The 25,321-nt window shown below is 38.0% G+C and overlaps 2 protein-coding genes across 3 annotated transcripts; both read left to right on the top strand.

Moving 5' to 3' along the window:
- The first annotated feature begins 9,860 nt into the window (after positions 1-9,860).
- LOC121322438 (COP9 signalosome complex subunit 8-like) lies at positions 9,861-19,898 on the top strand. Of its 2 annotated transcripts, XM_041262405.1 has the most exons (7): positions 10,026-10,141; positions 11,113-11,183; positions 13,087-13,135; positions 13,377-13,509; positions 17,989-18,096; positions 18,355-18,417; positions 18,888-19,898. In XM_041262405.1, exons 1-7 carry the CDS (start codon positions 10,070-10,072, stop codon positions 18,965-18,967), a joined length of 576 nt encoding a protein of 191 aa, XP_041118339.1. In that variant the 5' UTR covers positions 10,026-10,069; the 3' UTR covers positions 18,968-19,898. The 2 variants fall into 2 exon arrangements, with proteins under 2 accessions (XP_041118340.1, XP_041118339.1); XM_041262406.1 differs by lacking the exon at positions 17,989-18,096 and having other exon boundaries at positions 9,861-10,141.
- Positions 15,174-17,042, top strand: LOC121322437 (E3 ubiquitin-protein ligase TRIM63-like). The gene has a single exon (XM_041262404.1). The coding sequence runs from the start codon at positions 15,406-15,408 to the stop codon at positions 16,450-16,452; it is 1,047 nt and encodes a 348-aa protein (XP_041118338.1). The 5' UTR covers positions 15,174-15,405; the 3' UTR covers positions 16,453-17,042.
- Positions 19,899-25,321: the final 5,423 nt, after the last annotated feature.

The raw sequence follows: 25,321 nt of genomic DNA, 5'->3' as shown, positions 1-25,321 counted from the left end.
TTCTAAAGATCTCTAGGTGTAACATATCTCTGCTGATGAAACTAGACTAAAGGCATCAAAAGTGATTGTGAAGAGGAGCCTGGCTCTCTTGTACAGTGGTTAAGGAGCTTGTGTGCACCTTTGCCTTGTTACAGAAACATCTGTTGCAGTCGGCAGTATTTTTCCTTAGGGAACCTTGTCTGACAGTCTGTCATGTACACAACAAGACTCAATGTGAAAGCTTTCTGACAGCGTTTTAATTATAGTTAATGCCTGGGCTAGACAGAAATGAAGCAAGCCTGGAGACTTTCACTGTAATGTACAGTACGTTAAAAACCCCTGTGTATAATGCAGAACATTTCCCAAGAGCATATTTGAACCACATGCCATTTAAAAACAAATCCCCAATGTACTATCAATGAGGTGTGAATCTTAACACTGTTTCAAACTATATTCAAGCTGGCACATTGTAAATTAGTCCAAAGTGCAAATTGTTACAATAATACAAATTGCATTTCCTAGAAATGATGATTCAACGTTATCTGTTCATGTAGACAAAAACATCTATACAGGGATCCTCCAGGAGTCTTATTTGTGTAGGGTTAGGGAAATTAGAGTTTGGCTATGGGGACCTTTGAGAGATTGACATTGAAATAAACAGCAGCCAAGAGCATAGCAATCCAAACACTGCCCTGAGGTGACGGTGGAGCTCTGACTCTACTGACTCGCTAACACTTGTCATTCTTTGATGGTCTCAAATCCAGCCCAGACTCTCATTAGATGGTGAGATCTGATGGGCTCAGAATCCATGTTGTAGAGTCCGTGGCAGGTCCTGTCCATCATGTACTGCAGTACTCTATAGATTCTTCAGATTTATATCTGAATTAATCATTTCAAATGGTGTCCATTACTTAGATTTGCCTCGTTATCCTGTAAGCATCTCTCTCATTCCTATGCCTCACAAAAAAACAAAAAAACCTTTATAAATTCCCATGCCCTGTTCCCAATCTCCGAGCAAACCCGTCGCTTGTGATTAAGCTGTGAAGAGCTCGCCACCATGCTTTTGTTCACTTGATTTCCTGGAAGTGACCATTCTCATCTTGTGGGATTTCTCTACTTTCAGTTCTTAATCATGGTTTTCATTTCAATGATCAGCCTTGCAGTAAATGAGTGAGAGGAAATGTGTGTGTCGGGGGCACTGGCTTTCGAAAAAAAACAAAAAAAACAATTTTCCAGGTGTGAATTTCTCCCTAATAATAAAGGTTATCAACTATTACTCTTGATTTAAAAAAAAAAAAAAACATAAATAAATAACTTGGTTGTGAAGATTATTAAAAAGGATGAAACATATTAGATATTCCACATGTTAACAAACCCAATAGAATTCTTTTTTCTCGTGTCCACTGATGATGTATGTAACACCGTATGTTCATGATTTGTAATATGTTAGTACACATGCCACATATACAGTATATCTAAGTATAACAGGTCAATTCCCCCAAGTGAACGATATGTACAGTAAGTGCAGCTGTTCTTGCTATGGTAAATGCATTAACAGAGTTCACTCCCCAATGTGTACGCATGGTAAAATCCCCACTGTCAAGCCCAGTCAAGTACCAATAAAGGACTTTTAGTGTTGACAGTATGTTGCTACAGGATTTGCTGCACAGCGTCATTCCATATGTACATTATTCTTCATAGGGAATGTTATTCTGCTGACAGTATGCTTTCCCATGTGGAAGCTTAAGTAATACTTTAGCTCAAATGTCAAAATACTGACAGAGAATAACTGTTCCTAATGTGCTTATACACTCTCCCCATGTGTACATTAATGCTATGAGTTGTGTTGGAAGTTGATGGCACTGATAGCAATGATTTTCAATGTGTAGGTTTGCTGGACTGTGGGCTTCTTCTCAGAGCTGGTTCATGACCATATGGAAATGATAAGATATTTTGATAGTGAGGTTAATTTAATGTATTTGCCAAAATAAACATTTAAAATCTGTATTACTGAAATAAAATTATCATGCACTCATGTTTTTATTTAAATAACGAATGCTGTTGTATTACAGATAGTTTCCTTAAAAAAATTGCTTACATATTCCCCATGCTTATATTAAAAGCTATCATTACCACATAATTAATGGGTTTCAGTCTAATAATATTCCACCTGGATACCACATCCAGCCCCAGTCTCCTGTTTACCACTGTGTGGCTTAGCTAGGTGGCAGCAAGTAGTGGCCTGTCTGTATTTATCCTAACTAAATCCGGTACTCTCTTCCTGTTTTGTCCTGAGGGTTTATTGCCAGTCAGATAAGTATGGTGCATAACAAGCACCCTCAGAGCTGAATGAAACAGCACACTGCATTCTAGATCCCCACAACTGGATTAGTTGTTTAGGCAGGAAGGATTTGTCATGTCAAACCTAATTTGCTCAGATTAAAGGATATTCAACAAGGATCAATCAGCAGCTGCACCAGGTTGTGAACGGAACATGAAAAGACAACTGCAGATATGTTTTGTTTCACCTGGTTAAGTCTCACTGTTGTACAACAATGAGTGAAATTACAATTGCATTGCTAGGATTCCGAAGGCAGCGTCACGGTCTGGGGCTATCACGACACTCTTTGCCAATGTCACATTGAATTATAGTGCATCACTTATGGTATTATACAACAAGGCTATATTATACAGCATGTCTGGCCTGTGTTTAAACTGAACATGAATTATTTTCATGACAATTATTGCGATTCCTTAGCAAAACATCACAATCAGTTCTGACACTCTTTTGAACATACCTATAATTTCAGGAACTGTAATGAATTAAATGTTGGTCTAAGAATAAACCATGGAAGAAAACAATCACACAATTCATTAAGTGAACAATAATATCCACTGTAACAGGTCCAGGTCACTACTTCCTTGAAAATACCACGATTGCAATGGAAAGCAACTGAGAAAGAAAACATGGATTTTTATTTTAAACTGTAAAATCTGGAAAATCTGGAAAATAGAACCATAAGCAGGGCAACAGAAAATATATTGCTCATGTATCTTGGGGATTGTATGAATGAAAATGTTATGAGACTGAAACAAGCAGGATTGCGATTGCACTGCAGGTAACTTTATATACACTCAAACAAAACAAACACTGTGTCCACTGGAGTTAGAAATATCATCCCATATCACCTTAAAAAACACCATGACATTTCCCAGGTGTTCGCCCATGACAAATTACACAGCATTGTTAATTACCTGTTTTTCCATAACTCAACCTATTATTGAACTGGAACTGTATTTTTTCTTCAGGATTTTGTTTAGACTAAATTATGAACTGTGTCTGGGAGTAGAAGGAAGACAGAAAGCCTGAAGGCAGGGCAAGGTGCCAGGCTGTTATCAAACTCAATCGATGTGGCATTGAATTGACAGCGTCTCTGAGACCCTCTGCTTTTAGATTCACAAACAATGGTAATGCCTCTGTGGTCCCATAGCGTGGGCAAAGGCCTTCAGTTTTAGGGTACTGGTGCAAATCCAGGACCATGGGAGGGAACAATAGCCTCCACTCTTCATATTCTCATGCATGCTGCTGCCACCCAAATGTCAATCTGGCATTTTAATCTGTGGGATTGGCAGACTTTTATAGTTTTTCATTCATTTTTTCAACAGTCAAACGTGTTGGGATGCTTCACGTGAAATTTCATAGTAAAACTGACAATGCAAATCAGTAATAATAATAGATTATATTTATAGTGCCTGTAGTACTGTTGATTACATACATCAAAAAAAAAAAAAAAAAAATATATATATATATATATATATATATATATATATATATATATATATATATATATATATATATATATATATATATTACAAAAAGCCAAAGTATAAAAGTTTTCAAATGTGATTTAAAAACATTGACATATTGAGAGGTCCTCATAGTCTTAGGCAGAGAATTCCACAGTCGTGGTGCCACACAACTGAATGCATGGTCACCCATTGGGCACAGTCTTGTTTCTGGGATTATTAGCAGAACAACCTCAGTAGAGCGTACAGTGCGAGCAGGAGTATAGGAGTGAAGGAGGTCCTGGAGGTAAACAGTGCAGTGATGACAGAATGGGAGTTATGAGATCATGTAATGGAATTGTAATTATAATCCTGGCAGCTGCATTTTGAACACACTGTAACCTGTGAAGAACCTTGGCAGAACCACCAGCAAGCAGGGCGTCACAGTAATCAATTACTGACAAAATAAAAGCATGGACTAACTTCTCTGTATTAGACTAAGATAAATAAGGTCTTAGACAAGAAATATTTCTTAAATGAAAGAAAGAGACCTTTGTGATATGTCTGACATTGGTTTCAAATCAAGGTCCTCTAGCATAGACAGTCAAGTCATGGTCGAATAATGACTTGGTTCTGCCCTGACTGTCTACATAGGGTTAAACAGGAACCAATTGGGAAAACTACAGAATAGCCATATCTATTGTAACAGGGTTAAGCTTTCCTTGCACTTTATTTTGTATTTATAAATTAAGATGTGTCATGTTTCTATTGCACTTTGATTAGTTTATATTGAGCTGAATACTTTATAAAGCTTCATTAAGAAGAACGAGGACAGAGCTGGTAGGACGTTCAGGATAATGAGCAGTTTGTGTGAGCATTGATGCCAGGCTGGAAAGTGGGAGCGGCGGTAGGGTTTTTATTGAGAAACTGCTACTTTGTGTGTGAAGTTTATGAACTGTAGCATATACTGGCAGTGGTGTGTATCCGCATATAACAATTGTACCGCATGTGTTGCCGCTGCTGCTACATTCTTAGCCCGACACCGGTTCTGCCTGTAGTGAGAGGGGTAAGGGACCGATCTAGAATGGCTCATATGTTATTATTTAGCCTGTAAAATGAAAATCCATTTCATTTCTTTGATAGCTGTGAGAAAGGGATTATTTAGTCAATGGAATACGTGCCCAATGTTCGGTCTCCGAAATCCATTGGAGGTGAGATTGAGTCCTCAACCACATCTCCAATTCACCAGTGTAACTAACTGGATTTTTTTGTTCTGCTTACGTGCCCTTTCATTCTTTACAAACTGTGCTGAAGACTTGTGAGCGATGGTGTCTAATTTGTGTAGCTGATAACTAATATGCCTGTTTTTACAAAGCTCTTTGTTGTTCTTGATCAAAAAAAGAAACATATAGTACATAAAGACAGATCTTCATAAAACTCTCCATACTTGCATTAGTTATTAGAGATCAGACTCTGTAGCAAGCATTTATTATTTGTCTTTGTACGCTATGAAATGTTGGTTGTTTTATTTTGTGGTCAGATATAGTTACAGGCTGGGCTGAAGCACAGTCACTGTGTGCTCTGAAATGTCTGATATAATGGTTCCCAGGAGGACAGTGTTTTCATTAATTCAGCAATGTCATAAACTAGAAAAAAAAGCTATTTCAGCTATTGGTCAAGCCTGAATAGCTTCCTTTTGTAGCCAGGTAGCCAGGTTTGACCTCACACTGGGAAAACTCACAACATCAACCTGAAATACTGGATTCAGCTCAGACACAAGAGCAGGGCAGTAATGTGTCTTCAGCCCTCATAGCAAATGTGCTAAACCACAATCACTTTTGAACTACTTTCAAATATTGTCCAGACAAGTGCATGATATTTGAATGATGCTGTTTAAATCATTTCAACTTGACTTCATCTTTGATTTACACTAAATTAGTTTCATACTGTAGTTTTCAAATCCTAGAGAAAGTGCTTGAACTATTTTTTAATTCACTCTAAAGAGAAGTGTTCAGTTTCCTTAGTGAAACATCAGGCAAACAGGTTTCAGCTTCCCTTTAAAAAAAAAAGTAAAAACAGTTGCCAACAAGGAAATCATATATGAAAGCAGTTCTGTAAATCTCCTTTTTTGTAATTCGTATACACACACATAACCTAACACAGTGTCCAATTCATAGCAATGGCATTCTTGGTGACTTTATATACACTCAAACAAAACAAACACTAGAGTTAAAAACAGAACCATCACTTATCACTTTAAAATATTTGCTTGGGGTGAAAATATTGACAGTCGTTAAAGTCCAGGGCGTGTAACCAGAAGGTCACCGGTTCAAATCCCACCCCTGCTACTGACTGATTCACTGTGTGACCCTGAGCAAGTCACTTAACCTCCTTGTGCTCCATCCTCTGGATGAGATATTAAATCAATGTCCTATTGTAAGTGACTCTGCATATAATGCACAGTTCACAACCTACCTCTGTAAAGCACTTTGTAATGGTGGTTCACTATGAAAGGTGCTATCTTAAAAAAATAAAATTAAAAAAATAAAATAAAATAAATTATATATATATATATAATTTAGAAAGCCATGCTACAGTTACCACATGGGTGTAAAAAAATGAAGCTAATAAGCAGGTCTGAATACATTAATGTGCAGCAGGCAGAGGCACCATGTTCCGATCTCTGTAAGAAAAAACACTAGATTTACTGACTCACAGAGCTGGTGAAAACACTCTGCAGAGTCAACAACTGGGGGCAGATTTGAAAGTTTTAAAAGTTTATTTAAAACATTCTTGTGTCCAGTCCCATTGCTGATGCTAGTCAGAAACAACGTTTCTTTGACAAGATATTTTGGCAAATTAGATTTCCTCTGTGGCGTATGCCTTGCTCCTACAAACACAGATGGTTATTGCATTTTATACAAAGCCTTAGAGATTTGCCTTGTTGGTCTTACAACACATTTCAAATGAAGGAAAATCTTTGTAAACTTTCAACAGGAATTAAAAGTTACCTTATTTTACTCCATTTTAAGAGATCAGGTAGCATGCAATGCTTTACATCACCTTTCTCATCCATCTGCCCTGGTCCCACACATCTATGGAAAAGGTCTATACACGGAACCCCTCTGAAAAACAAGATGTGGCATCTCAGCCAGGCTGCCCTGGGTAAACAATATATTAAAATAAGTAAATAAATAACACAAAATAGCAGATAGAAATTGATTGCATTAACCAAATGAGCAATTTGAAGAGGGAAAGGGAATTTCAAACTGACCAATCACATGACCTGTGGTCAGAGTCTCCGAGTCTCTGAGTCCAGTTAGATAAGGATTAACCCCTTCGACCCTGGAAATGGCAAGATCAACAGGACACTCCCCTGGGGAATCAAAACGGGAAGCCCTCCCAGACCAAGCCAGCGTGCAGGCTGTTTTAGTTCGTGTTAGTCGGTCACAACTGTACCTAATTGATAGATAAAGTACAGGCAAAAGTCATTACTAAGATGGATCTAAAGGGAACAAGGGAAGGAGGCAGGTCCTGTACAGAGTCAGCAAGTATTTTTTCACACAGCTCACAATTTTCTTGGGAGGGTTCCTGTTGAATGGCTATTGAGCACATTGAAAATCTGTTTCATACAGATCAGTGTATTAGTTTAGTGTCCAGATGTGTAGTAAGATTCCAGCTCCTTTTTTTCCAGACCTGTTCTGAACACTCCATTTACTTAAAAATAATGAGCTCCATCAAATAACAGAACGCTAGAATGGACTCCCAGCCACTCGTTTTGAATTAAAGTAAAAAAGGATATGGCAACCTGCGGAGTTACGTTTGAAGTACAATCACCTGATGCACAGATCTTCCTTCTAAAACATCCAGGCTTTCTGAAAAAATCACTGTGCGGCTGGTACAGTTTGGTTATCTTTTTACTTTTTATTTTGTGTGTTCAATTATAATTTTCTCCCAATTTGGAATGCTCAATCGCTTTTCTCCTCACTGCAGCAATTTCCCACATGGGTCAGAAGACCCGAAGATTCAGTGGGCGTCCTCCGATCCCACGACCAAGCCAGCTTCCTTTTTCACCCAGGAACTCGAGAGCACAAGTCAGCGAGCTACTGGCCTCTGGAGGACAAAAGCCAGCCCTGCACGTGTCTACTCTGAGCTCACTGGGCACCTGGCCAGCAGGGTTTGCTGTAGAGCAATTCGGAGTCCCTAGCAAAGACTAGCACAGCCAGGATGTGAACCTGTGCTGTATGACTCACCCTGTGCACCATGCCGGGGTTTAGTTTTTGTTTTTCAAAGGGTGCCAGGCAGGCAGAATGCAGAAAACCTTTGGGAAATAAACTCACAAACACTGCAGCCCATGAGAAGAAATCGTAATAAAATACATGACATCACAGACACTCACTTTCCATTTCCTGTGTTATTAAAGCACAGTTCTAAACAGGAACAGTCTACAGGAAATGAAGAAGACTGACGTTTATCAGGGTGGTTCCCATAACACATAAAACTGGTGTGCTAACAACAACATAGCCTCCCAGATAACCTCTTCTGTAATCCACTGCAAATGTCATTCAAGTGCTGCAGCAGCTTCTGTGTCCATCAAGAGCATGATTCTGCCACGGATGTCTCAGAGAAGTGCTTTCCTGCAGCCTGCGTGGATCCTGGACCCTGCGATGCCCTATGTCTGGGGATAGGCTGTCCCACGTTTCCTTCAGGATCACACACTGATGATGTTTAGTGGGGCAGGAGCCGGCCCATCCTGTCTGTTCTGAGAAAGGAAACAGTAAACAAGCTTTGCTGTACAGAGCTCCTGGGGATCGAGGGCAGGTTAATTGTGATGCCATCTAAACCATGGCCATCGTATAAGAGGGTAGCTCACAGATGGCTGATCTTTCTTAGTTTTCATCATGAGCCCATATAAATTACTCACGTATTGCTGTTATTCTTTTGATAATTAAGCAAAATAGCTACTGTTTTAAAGAGAGGCATTTTAAATGTAATACAATTGTTTACCTAAACTTGCAAAAGCAAACTAATAATACATAGCTAGGCCATAATAATAGTTTTGTTAAACATGGAGAGAAAGACAATGGTTTTTGTGTTTGTTATATTCTGTAATTTTATCTGTATTATTATTTCTGTTTTGTATTAAAAAAAAAAAGCTCTGGCAATACCTGAGCGCTCTTGTCATGCCAATAAAGCATCTGTTGAGCCTGTCAAATTGACCTCCACCAGACAATTTTACTTATAGCCACATCTAGTGTTAATTTGCTGCATTTTATTTTCTGGATACATTAAATAAGTCATTGGTGATATATAGACATCGCTGGAGACTACAATTGAGAAAGATCGACCAACCCTTAAATTCAGGCTTATTATGGATCAAACAGTCAATGGTTATAGTTATGGTAACCCAGCCTATAATTCTGCATATTACTGAGTATGGGGATACTGTGAACACTTAAACATACTAGTCTACTTTACATGCCTAGTGTGTATTGTAGCGTTTCGCAGGCAGTAGAAAGGAAGGAGACAACACGCTTGATTCAAGTTCAATTGCTTTAATTCCTCAGAGACCACTGCTCTGTCTGCTTCTCTGCAATCCTGAAACATTGAACCGTCCAGCGTTGAGAACACACACACAATTGGTCGCGCAGCGCCCTCTTGTGACTTCGCTCCGTCCCTTTGTAGTCAGGTACCGATTGGTCCTCAGCCACACACCACGACCAATAGGCTTAGACAAACAACAGCCAATAACAGGGGAACGCAGAAAGCACAACACGGGCAGATTACATTTCCGCAGAGATCCAGTTGACCAACAACGGCTGGGAATACAGAGGGGGAATTGAACACAATACAACTGAATTACAATGCAGTACACAATACACAATGACATTACAGTATTATGGGTTTGTGAAGGCATACACTGAGTACTTATTAAACCAAACAGTGTGTATGATCAAGCAAACGTATTGAAATTCAATTTAGATATACAAAATGCTAATGCAATATATATACATACAAATAAATAAATACAAACCCGTTGCTAATAGCCCAGAATGTTCCAGCATGGTATTCTAGCAATACTTTATTATTTTTCGTGTAATTTTATAAATATTCCCTTTTATATACCTAGAAGAATATGTATTGCTTGTGCTTGTTCAGTAATTGAATATAATAATAAGCCTCCACGCCAGCAGAGGGAAGCATAAAACGTAGAGCTAAAACAAACGGTCGGAGCTGCGTGACCCCGGTTTCCACGGAAGAGGAAGAGACTCAGTCAGCTGCTGTTTTCATTCTGCAGACCGCCATGCCAGAGGCAGTCTTAATGGACGAGAATTACAACAAACTCCTGGAGCAATGCGAGGCACAGGAATTGGAGGTAATTATACACATAACAAGTCAGAGTTTTACAGCCATTAAAAAAGAAGAAAAAAGTTCTATTTAGGACGAGTAGTAAGTAATGCGTGACCATTTTAACCAGTGGGAATTGTGATAATAACAACAGTAACATTAATGTTGTAATCATGACATCTAATTATTATTATTATTATTATTATTATTATTATTATTATTATTATCCATGATTGTGAAGTTTAACGTAAAGTCACTTAGATTAGATGTGTGCAGTGCGGTATTATTAAAGTGATTTAATTTACTAGACCAGATTGAAACTGAAACAGCTAAGCTTTTATTCTAGCAGCATTACTAAATCTCTGTAATTTCCTGGCCGAGTATGTGTATTAGTAATACTATTATTGTATGTGTGACTGTTTATTAACGCTTTTCCCCCCCTGTCGTTTATTACACATTAACTTCGTTTTGGTTATGTGTAATCGCACTGGACAATCCCTATCCCCCATTGGCAGTAATGCAATCCTGTTTCATTTTCATGTAGTCACTGCATAATTAAAGAAGATAGCGTAGACGCCCCTTTTATTTAGATCTTTTGTCCCCAAAACACTTTACTTATGCAAAAGAGGTTTGCAATGATTGCTACAACGCACACTGCTGGTAAGCACTCGAAAAACAATTGCTGAAAAGTGTAAACATACTTTTGCACGAGTCAAAGGGTTTGTTACTAGTGAGGGTACAAAAGAAGCTGAGGTTACTACCAGGAAAATTTTTACTAACACATTTCCCACTGCCAGTGTCTGTAACTTCTTAATATAATCCATTATTTTTCTCTAAAACGTGTTAAACTACTGGCAGCAACCTTTTTTATTTCATACTGGCAATAGAATTTGTACTGATAAGGCTCTAGTCACCTAAAGAAATTAACACAAAACAAGTGCTTAGCTTTAGATAAAATGGTCTTGTGTAATAAATACAACATGTGTTTATTTTCTTTAGGCTCCTGGTGGAATAGCAACCCCTCAGGTGTATGGCCAGCTGCTCGCTTTGTATCTCCTGCACAATGACATGTAAGTTTTAACAAGTGCATTCTACTCAGGTTGAGAACAGATACTCTACCCTTGATAACCACGGGATTAGTGTCAGTGCCTTATACTGACAAATACAGAGGCGTGCATATGTTCAGCTGCTGTTCTGAGTGAAATGTGTCTTTTTTTTCCACTGCCAGACCAGTCTAGCTGTAAAGTCTTTAAGTGGAGTTGTATTTATTTGACCTGTATACATAAAGATACATAAAGGTTGTTGCGTTTTCCTATGACTAAGACCCTATTCACACTTGCAGTTTAAGACCGGCTGAGGGCTGCCTTTTCTCTGTGTGAACACTCCAAAAAAAGGCAGCCCAGGGCCGGCCTAGATTTAGGCCACCATTTCAATGTAGCCTAAGGCCTGCAATCTAGGACCAGGGCCTGCCTTTACATATATATTAACGCAAAGCAGACTGAGGGCTGCCTTTTACTATCACATGACCAATTTGATTATGTAGCTCAGTAGCAGGGATCTGCAGATTTTTTTGTTTTACATTTGGGGAGGGGCAAAAAACAAACAAGGCTTTTTTGTTTGTTTGATAATACCCAAATCAGTGCACGTACCATATACAAACATTAACACAGGCAACTTTACTTTAAATTTACGTAAACCAACCTGTCTAATAAAACTGATTCCGATATTCAAGTTCAGTGTTGAATGAGGCTTCAGTTTACTTCAGTCAGTATCCAGAGCTGTTCAAAGATGCAGAAAACAGTAACAATCACCCCTAAAGATTGGATCAACAAGTTTGGCAAGGACGAATTTCACATTGATGGTAATGTGCTGTTTTGTACTTCATGCAATAAGGCTGTAGATTACACTGGTAGGCAGGCCATTATAGAACACATGGGAAGCGCTAAACATAAATTGAATGAAAGGAAACATAAACAACTGCAAATTTGGGATTCTTTTCTGTGTGCAGTGCCAGCAGGGTTTTTTATAGCCATATGTTGGGTAATCTTCCAAGAGGAGGGGTAATGCTGATGATCAGTTTTTACTGGTAATGGTTGAGGACTAGAGAGTAGTAATGATAATGAGTAAGCAATAGACTAGTTTAACGGTAGTGTTTGTAAACAAATACATATAAATGAGAAGAAACATAATTAATGTTTATTAATGTTTATTGTAAATGGAATGAATGTTAAATAAGTTTATTTTTGTATAAAATGATTCCAGGTGTAACTGGTTATTGAATAATTAACTCGGACCGTCACCCCATCACACACCATAACATTAAGTCAAAATAGTTTCTTTTAAATATGTACCATAAAATTTCTACTGTTCTGCAATTAAAAAATATATTAATAAGAAATCAATCAATCAATCAATCAATCAATCTTTATTTTATATAGCGCCTTTCATAGTGGACCACTATTACAAAGCATGTTACAAGATGCAGTAACAAGAAGAAAATCCATAATACTTTAAATACAGAGAAAAAAAGTATAATACATTTAATACAGTGGAAAGTGCATAATACATGAAATAGTGCATTTAATACAGTGTAAAGTGCATAATACATGACAGTAACATAATACGTGAAATAGTAGCAGCAACACAGCAGCTAATAGCAGATATCAGGCTTAAGGAGCATGGAAGGCAAGAGAGAACAGGTGGGTCTTGAATTGATTTAAAGTTTGGCGACAGTACTGTAAAATAAGTTTATTTTTCAACAGCCCACACTGAAAGAGGGATTATAAAATTATTATTTTATTTAAAACTGAAATCCAGTGACGGACAAAAAAAAGGTTAAGGCCTGCCAACAGCATAGATTCAGTAATTAGATTCATGAATCAGCTAAAGGTTGTCATTCTAATAACCAGCCATTCTTCTGTTCGTTCAGTTATTTAAATTATAATTGTTGTTATTTTTCTATTTTTTTTCAAGGAATAATGGTCGGTACCTTTGGAAGAGAATTCCCCAAGCTATTAAAAGTGTAAGTATTTGCTGGCTGTTAAACACTGATCATATTTGTAGTGCCCTTTGTGTTTTACCATTTAAAAACCAAAGAAAAAAAGAATAATAAAACTAATCAAGTAAAAATCAGTGGCTCTTAAGACCCCTGAGCAGCCACTATTGTTGAGTGTGCCATACACCGATAGATATTTTCTAAAACAGAAATCCTACTTATAAGTGCAGTGATTGTTTAAAGTAAAAGTTATTTTCTTTCTCCGTAGTCGAACATGGAGCTGGCAGCAATCTGGGCAGTAGGGCAGCGGATCTGGCAGCGAGACTTCCCGGGAATATACACAGCTATTGCAGCTCACCAGTGGTCTGAGTGCATTCAGCCCGTCATGGAGGCTCTCCAAGGTACGAACAGTTCAGTTCACTGTCAGCCGTCATTATTATTTGTTTATTTAGCAGGCGTGATCATGTCCGCAGTTTATCACAGGATATCATCTATGAAAGCCCTTCAAATGCTTCTCTCCAAGATGTATACCTGTACATTTTCACTTTTTTAGTCACTATTTAACATTGCTTGTATGTTTGTTATCAAGGTTAATAAATGTACATGTAATATTGGCTAAAAGCGTCTGTGCAATTGGAGGGATTCTCATTTGATGGCATAGTCGTATACTAGAACAACCCTGTCAGTCTGGTTCTTGTATTTTTTAGTTTGGAAATAAGTACTAATATACTGATGCTGGAAATCAGTGAGAGAAGCCCAACATCACTTATCAAACCTTCCTCAGCGACTGATTACCGATAGTGGAGTTTTCAGTGAGAATGTTACAGGTTAAGTAAGTTCTTCTTTCATTTCCACGTGCAAACATGCATATTCCTCCACAAGTAATGCTCATATGCATGATTTCTGTTGGAAATAACTTTTTAATAATTTAAGCAGAAATAACCAATTTTTCAGTAGATAATATTGACAGTAACTCTTGGGTGTCATGCTTCGTGATTCCATCTTGTATACACAATTGCTTGCTGTGAAATATTGCACTTTTAATGTCCTTGCATGCATTATAAGGCAATATTTCTTGATTATTTTTAAATAGATGATATAACTTTCTTTTTTTTCCCCTCACTTTCAACACTAGTCGAAAACCTGTTAGTTTCAAGGTTGGTCTTAGTCCTGCAAGAATGCGTACAAAAAGTTGCAATGTAATACTAATTTCTAGTAGTAACAGTAACAAGGTCACATAAATCGTATATATGTATGTCCTTTAATTCCTTCTATATACATGTACAGATTTATACTTACAAATGCACTTCAGACGGGGTAAAAATGTGTCTTTAGGTTGACTTACTTCTGGACTGAGAAAGCATTCAGTTCTGCTTTTACTTATTCAGAACCACAGAGCACTGATGGCTCTATCTCCAGCCCTAACCTCATTCATGGTTGTTTAGAAAGGATAAGAAATAAAATACCCGGTAGCTTGTTGATAGTCCTGTCTGTGTACCAGAAGTTATTTTGAACAGTCTTGCATAACAACAAATATACAACTGTAACTGCATAATCGTATTGCACAAGCACTGTTTGCAACAAGATCTTTGGGATTGTGTGTGTGTGTGTGTGTGTTGTGGGGTTGGGGGGGGGGGGGGGGGTATTCACATGGGACTTTGTACTATGCTGAGAACATTTATAAAATGATAGCAATAAAACATTATATTGAAAGTAAAAAACAAGTGCCATTCATCAGTAGTAGGAAATGATTTCAGCCTTCCACCATGAAGTACTGAAAATAAATACCTCAAAGCATTGATCCCAGAATGATGTTTACAAAGCAGCTGATTCTATATCTTGTTGGTGTGGCTGTCTCACATGTTATGATGAAACCAGCAAGTTGAACAGACTGTCCCTGTCACAGGGCAGTGTATATTTGAATTAAAAAGAGCAAGCCCTTACTCAATAGCCCTGCTGTTGTGGGGATGGGGGTGTGTGGGTGTTGCTCATACTTGCATGTGACAGCCAGGACATGATTCCTCAGAATCCAGGCTCACAAACAGGCCGAGAGGAATGGCAGAGGATCGTATGACAGTGAGCAGCAGTACCGATATAAATAGAGGCCTACAGCCAAGTGTCAGACAGATCAAAATAACCCTCGACAGAGACACAAGCTAACTCACAGCTATCGAAGCAGATTTTGAAGCTGTTTGAGAAGGAGAAAACAAATCGCTGTTGAAAAGAGAAAAAAAAGGAGTTGGGCACAGCATTTTAGTATTTAGGTGAGCAGCAAATCTTGGCCAACAAGCCTTAAGATGGATTTCAAAACCAGTAATATCGTCAGACCTTCAAGTCCTATGGAGAACTTAGAGAAGCAGCTGAGCTGCCCCATTTGCTTGGAAATGTTCAGCAAGCCGGTGGTTATCTTACCTTGCCAGCACAATTTGTGCAGGAGCTGTGCCAATGACCTCTATGAAGCTCACAACCCTTATCACTACTCCGGTGGGATATTCCGCTGCCCCACCTGCCGATTTGAGGTGGTCCTGGACCGCCATGGGGTTCACGGGCTGCAGAGGAACCTGCTGGTGGAGAACATCATTGACATCTACAAGCAACAGCTGGTGGGCAACACCAGCCCCCTCCTGAAGAGCAAGGAGAGTGATGAGCCCACGTGCGAAGAGCATGAGGATGAGAAGATCAACATCTACTGCATTACCTGTCAGGTCCCCACTTGTTCCATGTGCAAAGTGTTTGGGGTACACAAGGACTGCGAGGTGTCCCCTCTGCAGAACATCTACCAGACTAAGAAGACAGAGCTCAGCAATTGCATTGACGTGCTGGTCACTGGAAACAGCTATGTCCAGGCTGTTATGAATCAGCTTGAAGATGTATGCAAGATCATCGCAGAGAACAGCCAGTCGCAGAAGCAGTCCCTGGGGGAGAAATTTGACATGCTCTATGCCATCCTAGAAGAGAAAAAAGCGGAGCTGCTGAGCAAGATCAGCCAAGAGCAGGAGGAGAAAATGAGCTATGTGCGCACCCTGGTCCAGCAGTGCAAGGACCAGCTGCAGGGCAGCTCCCAGCTGGTGGAGACAGCTATCCAAACCATGGACCAGCCTGGTGTGGCCGAATTCTTGATGAACAGCAAAGATCTCATTGCAAAGACAAGAGATGCAGCAAAACTGTCCGTGGTTCAGAAGACCGAGCCGGGTTTTGAGAATATGGATCACTTCACCCTCATCACAAAGCATGTTGAGGCCATTCTCACTAATATAGATTTTGGAACAGAGGATGCTGAGGAGTTTGAAGAGGCAGAAGAGGAGGTGGTAGAGAAGGAGGAGGAGGAGGAGGAGGAAGAATAATAATGCATGGACAGTTAGCAGTACGGGAATGTCTACAGTGCGCTTAAGAAGCCTGGCATGACTGGGGATGACCAAAACACAGCGAGAAGGAAAAGGTGTTGAGGTCAATAAACAACTCAGGATTTTACTGTGCAAAGAATAATGTAAACATTTAAACTGAAATGGAGTGAGGTTGCTGAAACCTGAGGTTGCTGCTGTGAAAATCAAGGTAAATTCACGATTTGCTCACTCTGAAGGATGTAAAACTTTTTTGTTCTGCTACAAAATGAACAATTTTTTATCTTATTTTTATATATTTTTGTATTTGATTCAATGGGACTTTTTTTTTTTTTTTTTTTTAAATCTAAACGTTGTTTTGTCATACTGTCAGTTTGTATTCTAACACGGTACACTTGTATTAGTTTACATATTTAAAGTTTTTTTTTTTTTTTTCATTGTATCGGGATAGTTTAAATTAGAGTTTCAATAATAGAATGTTTGTTAGCTCTTCAGTTAGTTGAAATTATTTGAAATTACACTTGAAATACTTGAATAATTTTGGTTGTTGAATTTTAACATGTACTATGAAATAAAATGTCTTTAAAAATTAATTCAGTGATTTGTTTTGCTTCACAGAGATACATGCATCAGAAATGGTGGGGGGGGGGGGGGAATCTCCTTTTAATGTGCAAAGTAGAGACTTGCATTACAGAAATATATTTAATTAAATTGCTCCTGTCGTAAATTCAAGGATTGAAATGAGACTACCGTTGCTCATCTGTTTCCTTTGATCACAATATAAATGTTTGGAACATTTTCAAATACAAAAATAAAACAGAGGTTGACACTATCATCTTGCAATGGAACCTATGTCAAAGTGACTGCTGTGCATGCAGTGGTGCAGTTAGTGATATGCTTGCTCACACATCTGCTCAGCACTTAAAAGAACAGTAGCCAAGGCTTTAAAATTTAATTTTAAAAGTTACCCAAAGTGCAAAATGAGAAGACAGTCTTGCATCAGAGGAGGCAGGGTGAACTGTATATATTAACTTATTAATCCTGTTTTAATTTTATAGAAAATAACACAATATGTAGTAAGTGCAATTATTTGTCTTTTTTTTTTCAGTTAGTAGTCTAGTGTGCACGAGACGACACTTAAAATAAAAAGGTCCTTCTGTGTCCTTATGTACCACATGAGGGTGACAGGACCCTGCGATAGGAATGAAATGGATGTAACCTGTTCAAATACAAACCACACCAAGCAGCATCAAGATTCAATAAGCAGTCATTTTAAAGGCTTATGTTTCCAGCTCTGTCTGGCATCATTATACTACTTTATTAGAATCACTAATAACAGTTGCAGACAGGGGCTTAATTGCAAACACATGTTTCATTCATTAAACTGAAAAAAATAAACCATTACGTTATGGCCATTTTAAGCTATCAACGTTATTATTTTAGTTTTTGCTATTACTCCCACCCTAACTTGACTGTTTCAGCTCCAGTGCGTTGGGGAAGGGGGGACTCAGTTGCATTTATTTTCTTCTGTCTGTGCAGAAGCGACACGGAGGAGAGCCTTCGGACTCGTAGCTCAGGCATACACCTCGATCACTGCTGATGATTTTGCTGCTTTTGTTGGATATTCGGTAGAGGAGGCTGTGAAAGGTAACACTGAATAAAAAAGACATTACAGTGTGTGACAATGTATTAAGATATCTGTAATTTTATACAGCATATCCATCGTGACAGCCTGCTGAAGTTAGTAGTTGTATGGAAGGGTCACTTTCTTTCTCTTAACTTGAATGTATATGGTGAGAGGTGTCTTGGGAGAAGCCACAATTTTGAGCAGCTTTGGAAAAGTAGTTGACTTGAAAATTAAGTGACTTTTTTCCAATTCTTCTGTCTTACCTTTTGTTTTCCCAGGGGTTGTAAGTCAAGGCTGGCAGGCAGATCCAAACACAAGGATGGTAATGCCCAGAAAGCCAGGTAGGTGGCACTGTTGCACTTGGGTACACAGCCTCTGTTTGGCAGATAACAACTAAACAGATGTTTAGTGTTACGGCTAGCTGTTTTAAAGTTGACATTAGTGACTTATTTTTGTGGTGTTGATGCCTGTTTTAGTTCATTAGGTTTGGACAGGGGTTTGCTTTTGTTCTGTTTGGTCTAGATATCTTTATATTCACTGTTATTGTATTTTTAGCATTGGACCACATTGGGTCAATTAAATCTTGTTTAAATCTCAAGATGTATATACATCTTTCATGCACACACACACTCGTACCTCTGTCTTGCATCTCTCAATGTGACTTTAGTATAAGAATGGAGGTTGAATTGAATATATATTGTTAAACACATCTTCATTCAAGATTTGATTTTACTGTTTTATGAACAAAGAGATGACAATTAGTAAATCAGTTATATTTATATAATGAAGGTTTTGTTCTTTTGCTCCACAGATCCTCCCCCTGTTTCCATGGTTCCTAACGAGCAGCAGTTGGCCAGACTCACTGACTACGTGGCTTTCCTTGAGAACTGATAAAATCCCAGCCTGGAGACTTCCCGTTTAGACTTCCGGACCTCAAACCCCATGTCAGATTGGTTGTGCTCCAGTATCTTTGACAGCAAATCAGCTTGAATAGTGTTTATAGGTTTTTATACCATGTATTGTTCATCCAGGTTCTCTTAGCAGGATTGTCTATGGGATGGATTGCAAGACAAAAACAAATAAACTGGGAATGTGAGACATGCCAGTGATGCAGTTTTCAGTATACGTTATTTGTCCATTCACAGTATGAACCCATTTTTTGCTGAAATGCTTTTGATTGCTGTATGTCTGCCGCTTGCCTGACGGGTTGTTTTTCACCTTATTTAGTATGCCATATCGTTCGTTAGTAAAACTGGCAATCTAAGCTTTACTGCAACAGAATAATGCAGCACTTACAGTAAAGAGCTTCTTTCTAATTGGCTTCCAGTTGCCTGATGCTTACAACAGAACTTTTCCGCCCCTGTACTTAGAAAACATGTTATATGGTAGAACAGCTGAGCAGAAGTATTTCAGTTAACCACCAAAAAAAAAAAAAAAGAATCCAGGAATTCACAGGTTTCCTTGTTTCAGTCATCTCATGCGATTTTTTTCAAGTCACATTTAAACAAGTGAAGCCAATAAAGGCTAATTTGCAGTGCAAATAAGTTTAAACAGTTTGAAAAGTCAAATGTGTGTTTTCAGTATGGCTTCCCAAAGCACTTGCTTTACGTACACAGTACACTTTTTGTAATCTTGTGGTTTAACTGTAGCAGGTTCACACCTTTTGGGTTCAGAATTTCCCTGCAACTGACTCCTTAAGTAATAACATTATTACTGGAGATACCGTGTTTTATCTGTATTAATCAATGTTGTACATTTATTGTTTGTTTATTTGTGAGTAGAGAAAATGCACTGCAGAAAGTAAAATCAAAAGCAAATACAATTCTCTTCTGGATTCAAATTATTTATACATTGTGTTACTTTATTATTATTAGTGTGTGTGTGTGTATGCAATGTTCTCTCGTCAACATCACTTGACAGTGCTGTCAACTCAATTACTGTATTTCTGCTTTGATTTACACATAGGTTGAAGAGGAGAAAGCAGTTCGTTTTTTATTAAAAAACGGGTCAGGTATCATAATGACATACTGCTGATGGGCAATAGATAGGGCTCGTGGCAGTGCGTTCGTAAAATGTACTTTGATTTAATAATCTCAGCATTTTTTTTCCCCCTTACAAAATGTGCTTGTGCAGTTTCTAACATTAATAATTAGCACCACAGCAAATGTTAGAACCTTTAGAAGTGCTAGACCGACCGTAGTACCTTATCACAAAACTACCACATGATTCAGCATCATCTACACGATCACTTCTTGGAAGAAGCATGTGCCCGCAGAGCCTGGTTGTTTGTGTAGGGTAGGATTGCAGTGTGACTATGAAGAGTAACAAATCAAAATTCAAAAACTGGGTGAAGGCTGTGGGGACTGGGATGCAAGGTAATAGGATAACATTGTTTATGTTGTTCTGTGTGGATATGGTACATGTGTTCCAAAGGAAAGAGTAAGAAATTTCAGAATTGGATTGAGTCAGTACGCTGGGTCAGCTTGTTTCAAGGGCAGCCAGTTTAAAGCAATGGTCTTGCTGCACTTGGGGTGACAGCTGTTTCCTGAAGTACTGGGGTGGAATCGGCAGCTTTTCTCCATTTTGTTTATTTTGTATTTAATAAAATATAGATATATTAAGATGTGCTAATAATGGTGTGTTATTAAAAATAAAATGATATTCTTGACCAGTATTTACATTTTTTTTAACTATAGCTTTAATAAAGGTTAGCTATCGGGTACATGCACTTGCATGCTGTGTCACCACAGCTCAACTTGCTAGTGTCAATCAATTATATTTACACTATCTATTACGAGGTAACAAGGATCATATGTCTAAGCAACCTATGCCAAGTAAACAGGGCTAGAATTATTGTTGTCATTGACAAGTCTGCCTGTATTGAAGTGAAACATGTGAAACAACCTATTAGTACAGTCCCATATTTGGTTAGAATGTACACAGTGTTGACACTGGACAGCTAGTTGAAAGCTAGTACAGGTGTCTATATTAAATATAACAGTTACAATTAAACTACAATGGAAAACAGCTTCAGATGTAATTGGTACGTAGCTTGGGGTTGTGCAATTGAGTGAAGACTTCCATTAAGGCCTAATCACTGTAGGTGGGAGCACTGTTATGACAGCACTCTGTGGAGAGTTGTGTTTTTTTCTGGTGGAGTATCTGACTCATTCGGAAGGATTGATTTATTCTGTAGCTTTCTGTGAAGGCATTGCATTGTACTTTTATAGCATCTGGGGGTGGGGAGAATCTAGTTTTCAGAAAGCATCTGCTGCCTTAAATATTGTGCAGCTTTATGACACTGCCTTTTTTTTGTTTTGGATTATGCAGCAAAATTGTCATGGGTGCAGTAAACCTGGTTCCTTTTCTATTTTATGTAATAAGTAATTATATCGGGAAACAAAGAATAGTGCATTCAGATTGAGAATGAATAAGCTGTTCAGAGTTCAATTCAAATGCTTGATTTCATTTTTGTGTGTGCAAGTGCAATGGCTCTTCCTGCTGTGTTAAGAAACAGATTTTCTTTTCCAAATTTCTTTCTAAATGATGAACTTTGCCATTTATGGTCAGTGTCATAAGGCTCTGGGGCGTTGCTTGCTGGATTTCTTGAGGGTTACTGCATTCTGTTGGCAGTGCCAATCTATTTAAGAAAGAGTCATGGGACTGAATGACTAATTGGTTCCTACAGGAACCTCTTGTTTAATCAAATAGAGTTAGCCTTTCCCTTGGACAGACTGCCAGCTTGCTGGTCTCAGATGGCTAATTTTAGAACCCTTCTGGAATGCTCATTCTCCACAGCTCCAGTGCCAGTTGAGGTGATCCACTATGCCAGACCCTGGTATCATGGGTAGAACTATACAAAACTGCAGTCAAGTTGAGGCCAGTTCCATTGTCAATTATGAGGAAAGCTTAAGTATACAGTGGAAGGAATTGGGACAAGTTAAGACGATACCGGTTTTCTAATCGTAGTCGATGTCAATTCCTAACCCTATATAGATATATATATAGATATATATATAATATATATAATAAACACATCTGTAAGAAAGATATGTACAATATATCGAAATGTTGGGCTCTTTGAGCTGTAAGGATTATTGCCCACATTGTCAAACAGGACCAGAGCACTTGTTATGTTATTATAATTTTTTGTTAATTGCTGCAGTGATTTAGTGGACATATCTCAAGCCCCAGTCCACTAGAGTGGCCATTTTGAAAAGAGCTTTGAAACAGACTTTAAAGTTATGTGTAAAAAGTTGTCAGGATGTTAACAATGTAAGTTACAGGCACGTTATTTAAACAGTTCTAGCAACACGTGGGGACGTGTAACACTATTTTTCAGAACCCCGCTACTTACTGTTTAATAAAAGATTATTTATTTATTTATTTATTTATTATTAAAGTCTAATTGGCTTTGTGTAGCGTTGGCTATGAAAAACTTAAAAGCCTTGTTTCAACACCAGCTTCCTGGTTGCCCTGCTTTCTGTCAATGGCTGCAGAATGAGTTATCTATGTATGTTTATTTTCTTATTGGAGCCACCATTGCCCCTTTTGTTTGACACATCTTTTGTGTTAGACTTAGTTTGTTTGTATATATGACTTATATTAGACTGTTACGTTTGTTTTACTAATTTAGATTACTGAATGATTATACAGTATGACCTGAGTTTGTTGATCAACTTTCTGTATCCAGTGTTTTTTTTTTTTTTTAATTGAAACAAACAAACAAAATACTTTCCTAACCCCATTGTTTTTTTGCTGAACAGTAACATCTAGCACAAGTTCAGTGATTGAGTGCATCAGTGGTCTATGGCTGTAGGAAGTTACTTCCTCTGTCTGTTTATATGTGTTTGAATTCCCATGAGGCATAACAGTGCTTCTTGATTAGATAACATTCCTGTGTTCCAGCCACCCCTATTCCTCATGATGGATGTTACAAACTGATAGTAACAAGCCTTAACAACTGGATCTCAATGTCTGAAACACGCAATGGGTGTTGTGTGTCAGTGTTTTATAGTCTTTTACAATTATTTCCAAAAAACCTAAACACTTAGGAAGAGGACTTACTGTGAATTACGTGCCATTTCCATTTGATATCATCATTGTCAAATGACAGGTGTTGTGCCATGGACCAAGTTTAAACAGTTAAGAAACAGATTTTACAGGTGTGAAGCAATGTTATCGTTTAGGAGGCAGATAAGAAAAATAAATATTTACAGTAGGACCTGGTCAGCACTTGAAAGGAAAACCCTCAAGAAAACCCAGATAAGAGGCTGAAGGACTGGAGTTGGTGGCCTATGACAAAGAGAAGGATATGTGATCCCTTTTATTAGACCATCTAGACAATAATTAGTCACAAGTTTTCAAGACCTCAAAGGTCTCTTCTTCAGGTGAAATTGTGGTGATGTTTCTTGAAGGTTATGGATGAACTCTACTTAATTCCACTCTGTACAGGACATCACTGGGAATAATAAGATACATATGTAAATGGTCTAGCTGCTCCTGTAGAAATAAAGTTGATAGTTAACATTATCCAGGGGCCACCAAACACCCATGGTCCACTGGTTTTACTAGACTGGAGGTCTAATGAAATGTACTATAAATGATTTTCTTTGGGTTGGGTGGGGTTTCACTTGTTATTTCGCTTTTGCTAGAGCCATGTGATGTGTAAAACATTTCCATGTGTGTTATGAGTCACACTGCCTCTTCATTTAGGTTACTCAGGGACTAGAGAATATGCTTCTTGTTGTGGCTGTCTCTGTCTGATTTAAGTTCTGTGTTGAAGTGGAACCCTTGATCTCATTGCTGCATAGCATGGGTTATGAGTCTTTGCTGTTTATTCAACTGGTATGTAGTATATACAAACCTATTTATAAACAAAACAAAAAAAAGCTAAAACATCAGATCCCTACTTCAGTATTATCAACTCCAAATCAGTATCCTTCAAAGAGGGTTAAACATTTGTTTAAAAACACTTTTCAAATGTTACTGTAATAATGTGTAGCTGATGAGATCACATTTTATTTACTATTAACACAACATAAGCAACATCGGCTAACAGTGAGTGCACTTATAAAAAGCCTAAACCCCATAGATGGGATTGATTTTACTGGCAACTATGCAAGAGATGACTGTAAGGGCTAGCGAAAGCAATCCGCAAAAAGGCAGGAAATAAAGCAGCTGTTGAAATAGTAATGCTGTTGAATACTTTTATTTAACAATAATAAAGCAAAACAATTTTTTTTTTTTTTTTTTTTTTTACAAATACTAAGTTCTAACTGTTCGCTGCTCCTTCCTAAGCATGTGTATATTGCAACACATGTTTACATGTGTTTACACAAATAAACCCTATTTACATGTAAGGGATTTTCATCCCATCACAGCCTCATACCCCCAATCTGCAGGAACTGAAGGATGATTTGCTGAACATGTGAGGAAAATTATAACTTTCTTTTACACTTCTTTCATTCTGCTGCCAGTGTGGTACCATGTCACTGGGAAAAGCTGGCTTTGTCTTGCTAAGGGTACAACTCGTTCCCAGCTGGGTTATTGTATAGCTTGTACTGTATAATAATGCCATTGTTACACTACATGGCTTTTAATGGCTCACTGTGGCAATACCAGTTAAATATCATATTCTTTCACAGCATAATGCATATCTGCAGAATGGGTCTGATCCACTGCTGTTCACAATTGCTGTTTTAATTATGCCTTTGTTTTCATATTCTCAGAGCCAGGGAGCATCGCCTCATAAAACTGAGATTCAGAATAGTTTCCAGTAAATGTAAAAAAAAAAAAAAAGAAACAGCGGTGCAGGATGAAGCTCTCTTCTTCTTTTACTGTAGTCCGGTGGCTTTTAAATATACAGTTAAAATGGATCATTTCTAGAAATTTCTTGAAAAAAATCATTTTAGAAAAATCTTTTGTAACAACATTTTGCTTTTGTGGATGAGGAAAAAAAATTACAAGAAATAGATGTCTACAATTATTTATTTCAGCAGTTTGTTTGCAAAACTCCAAAAATGCTAATTCAAAAGTAGTCACACCCTGACAGTGAAAATGAAATTAATAGCTAGCTGAGGCGCATTTAGCTATGATAACCTCTTTTAAATGATTAGGATATTTGTCAATGAGCTTTTAACATGATTCTTTCAATCCATTTTACCATGTATTGAAATTAAACTTACTGTGCCATTAGAGGAAAAACAGACCCATAGAAGGACATTACCACCTCCATGCTTGACA

Source organism: Polyodon spathula, chromosome 10 (genome assembly GCF_017654505.1).
Source record: "Polyodon spathula isolate WHYD16114869_AA chromosome 10, ASM1765450v1, whole genome shotgun sequence".
NCBI classification, from domain to species: Eukaryota; Metazoa; Chordata; class Actinopteri; order Acipenseriformes; family Polyodontidae; genus Polyodon; species Polyodon spathula.
The sequence above is the reverse complement of the archived record's forward strand: the minus strand, read 5'-3'. Positions and strand labels throughout refer to the sequence as shown.